At 39.0% G+C, this 3,090-nt stretch overlaps 1 protein-coding gene across 1 annotated transcript; it reads left to right on the plus strand.

Annotated features, from left to right (window-relative positions):
- The first annotated feature begins 1,374 nt into the window (after nucleotides 1-1,374).
- Nucleotides 1,375-2,856, plus strand: LOC140874770 (zinc finger CCCH domain-containing protein 23-like). The gene has a single exon (XM_073278160.1). The coding sequence runs from the start codon at nucleotides 1,548-1,550 to the stop codon at nucleotides 2,649-2,651; it is 1,104 nt and encodes a 367-aa protein (XP_073134261.1). The 5' UTR covers nucleotides 1,375-1,547; the 3' UTR covers nucleotides 2,652-2,856.
- Nucleotides 2,857-3,090: the final 234 nt, after the last annotated feature.

Raw genomic sequence — 3,090 nt, forward strand, 5'->3', positions numbered from 1 at the left:
AAAAATACATTTTATAAGATTACGAAACACTTCATCTTATTTTAATAAAAAAATATCATAAAAACCTATTTTAGTTAATTGAACCATTGGACCTTTTCCCCAAAAACCATTAGCAAGTGACATTTTTGTTATTAATAAATTTAAGATAACGATAACGATAACAAAAGAAATAATCATTGTATCCACCCACGAGGGTATAAAATAAAATTATAAAGCATGCAATAACGATATTAACATAATTTATCCAGACTTATTCCCGAACTACTATTCCACAAAGACTTTGGGTTTCCCAAATGATATTCTTTTTTTGTATAATATATATCTCATATTAAAAATAATTTTGGCCACAAAAACCAAGATATACTATTGTATAAATAAATTTTTTTTCGTGCAAGAATCCAATGAAACCCCCCATTTCAAGCAATGAATGCTCAAGTCCCAAAAATTGAAAAGCCAACCTTATTGGAGAAACCAACTGAGTGAGATACAGAGACTTGAAGCACAACAAAGTTAAAATGTCCCAAAATTCAAGGAAATTTTTACTTTACTTGTGAGAATCCCTTATTAATTTTGGGACCCATAAAAGTCCACCTTCTCCGGTCAAAATTAAGCAAATCAAAAGCCTGTGAGGAATTGTTTGAAGTAAATGCAAAGGGTAAGGATGGTTGGTTATTGCCTTTATATTTTCCCATTTGAACTTTAAATTTTCGTGAAGATAAATTTAAGTAATCTTTTGGTACTTCACAATTTGTGATAATAGCAACGTGTTTTATGATGATGCACATCATAAATATATCACAAAAAATATCAAAATATTTAAGACTGATTCGTTAGTGTCCGAGTTAATATAGTAGATAAACAATCAACCTGATTTGTAAGATACTGCATTAACTTGGAGATTTATTTCAGTAATCACATAATGAGTCACGAAATGATAACGCCGGAGACCTCATAATCAATTCATCGCAAGAAAACAAATATTCCCTCGTTTCAATTATATTGTTCACGTTTTTTTTTTATTTGTCCCAAATATATAGTCATATATCATATTTAGTAATATTTTTTTTACACTTCTTTATTAATATACACCTATTAACTACACCTTGAAAATTATGCATTCATTTTTTAATACATTGAATAGGGATAAAATATGAAGTTTATATAAAATTTGTTTTCCCAATACATTTTTCTTAATGTGTGTGAAAATTCAAAGAATACAATATATGGGAGGGAGGGAGAAATTTAGTACTGAATTGTAAATAATAAACTTTACATTTATTTTTTTTTTTAGGAGATATTGGATTGCAGACATTGAGCAAGACTAATACTTAACTTTCCTAATTCACAATAATTAACAATATAGTACATCAGATGTCCGGCTCAAAAGCCTAAAATCAAATAATAATATTTTAACCCAACCATGGTTAAGTCCATTGCTTCGACCATGGTTAGAAGAACCAGTTTATATTGAACTCTCCGCATGCAGAGCTATGGCGACCATTAGATTAGAGAGAGAGCTTGTAAATTAGGAATTTATATAAAGAAAAATGATGATGATGATGATCGGAGATCATCCTCCGGATTCAAATCCCACCGTCCGAATCCCATCTTGGGACCGCCATCCAGTCGAAGATCCGTCGGCTCACATTCAATCTCCCACCTCCTACAATGTCTATGCGAACGTCTCTGATATTTTCCATTGTGAAAATGCTTTTGCGGCGTTGCAGCGCTACCTGCCGTCTAACCAAGACGGCGCCGCCGTAGCGGCGGGGGAGGGAGATTCTGGTGATTTCGAGGTGCCGGTGGACGCGTTCTCATGCGATAATTTCCGTATGTTGGAGTTCAAGGTGAAGAAATGCACGCGTGCCAGGCCGCATGACTGGACGGAGTGCCCTTTCGCACATCCCGGCGAGAAGGCGCGGCGGAGGGACCCGCGTAGGTGCCATTATTCCGGCAGCGCGTGCCCGGACTTCCGCAGGGGAACCTGTACCAGAGGCGATTCCTGCGAGTACGCGCACGGGGTGTTCGAGTGTTGGCTCCACCCGGCTCGCTATCGCACGCAGCCGTGCAAGGACGGGATTCATTGCCGGCGCCGCGTCTGCTTCTTCGCTCACACGCCGGAGCAGCTCCGAGTCCTGCCATACACGACTAGCCCAGACGCATCTCCTGGCCGAATCGTCCACGACCCGTTCGTCCCCCTCTTGGGTTTGTTCGGATCCTCGCCAAAATCAACCATATACTCGCCGCCGCTGTCTCCCACCACCACCACCAGGTCCCCGTCGGTGACAATCAATCAGCTCACCGAATCGTTGCAAGGTCTGCAAATGAACAGGATCAAAATGGGCATGAGCCCGCCGACGTGGAAACCCGGGTTCGGATCGCCCCGAAGCCCGTCAACTATTAGACCCGGATTCTCGAGCATGCCTTCTACTCCAATCGGTTCCCTTAACCGATCGGGACTCGTGGGTTTCGAAGCATGGGAAATCCCATGCGAGGAGGAGCAGATGATGGAGAGAGTGGAGTCCGGAAGGCTACTGCGCGAAAAGCTATACGCCAAGCTCGGCAAAGAGAACTCGTTGGAGCGGGCTAGACGGGTTGATTTTACGGGTACGGGTTCTGATTCGGGATGGGTTTCGGATCGCGTCATATGATCGGATTCGGGTCGGATAGTCCGTGATTTGATTGGACCTTGGACTTATTTATATGTATAGTACACGGTAGAGGGGAGTGGACTTGGCCGGGGTTTCAAGGATATTAATTAAATTAATCTCTATTTTGCCATTTTGTAATTATTATGTGTATACGATGATAATTTGGATTTCAATATTTTGTTGTTATAAATAAAAATTTCGTAGATCTCGGTATTCTTGTTTTAAAATATACGAGTTAAATACATATAATTTTTTTTAGTAAAACTTGTAATATTCTTAAAAAGATTACAAGTTTCAATAATCATACTATTGCTATATGAAATCTCTAGGAAAACATAGTTTGTTCTGAAACTTCTTTATGACATGCTTTAATTTCTTGTAGTTTGAAAAAAGCTAGTGTATTTAAAATCAACATTTTTAAAAAATATATAAACATGGA

The sequence above is a fragment of the Henckelia pumila genome, chromosome 1 (genome assembly GCF_033568475.1).
Source record: "Henckelia pumila isolate YLH828 chromosome 1, ASM3356847v2, whole genome shotgun sequence".
NCBI lineage: Eukaryota > Viridiplantae > Streptophyta > Magnoliopsida > Lamiales > Gesneriaceae > Henckelia > Henckelia pumila.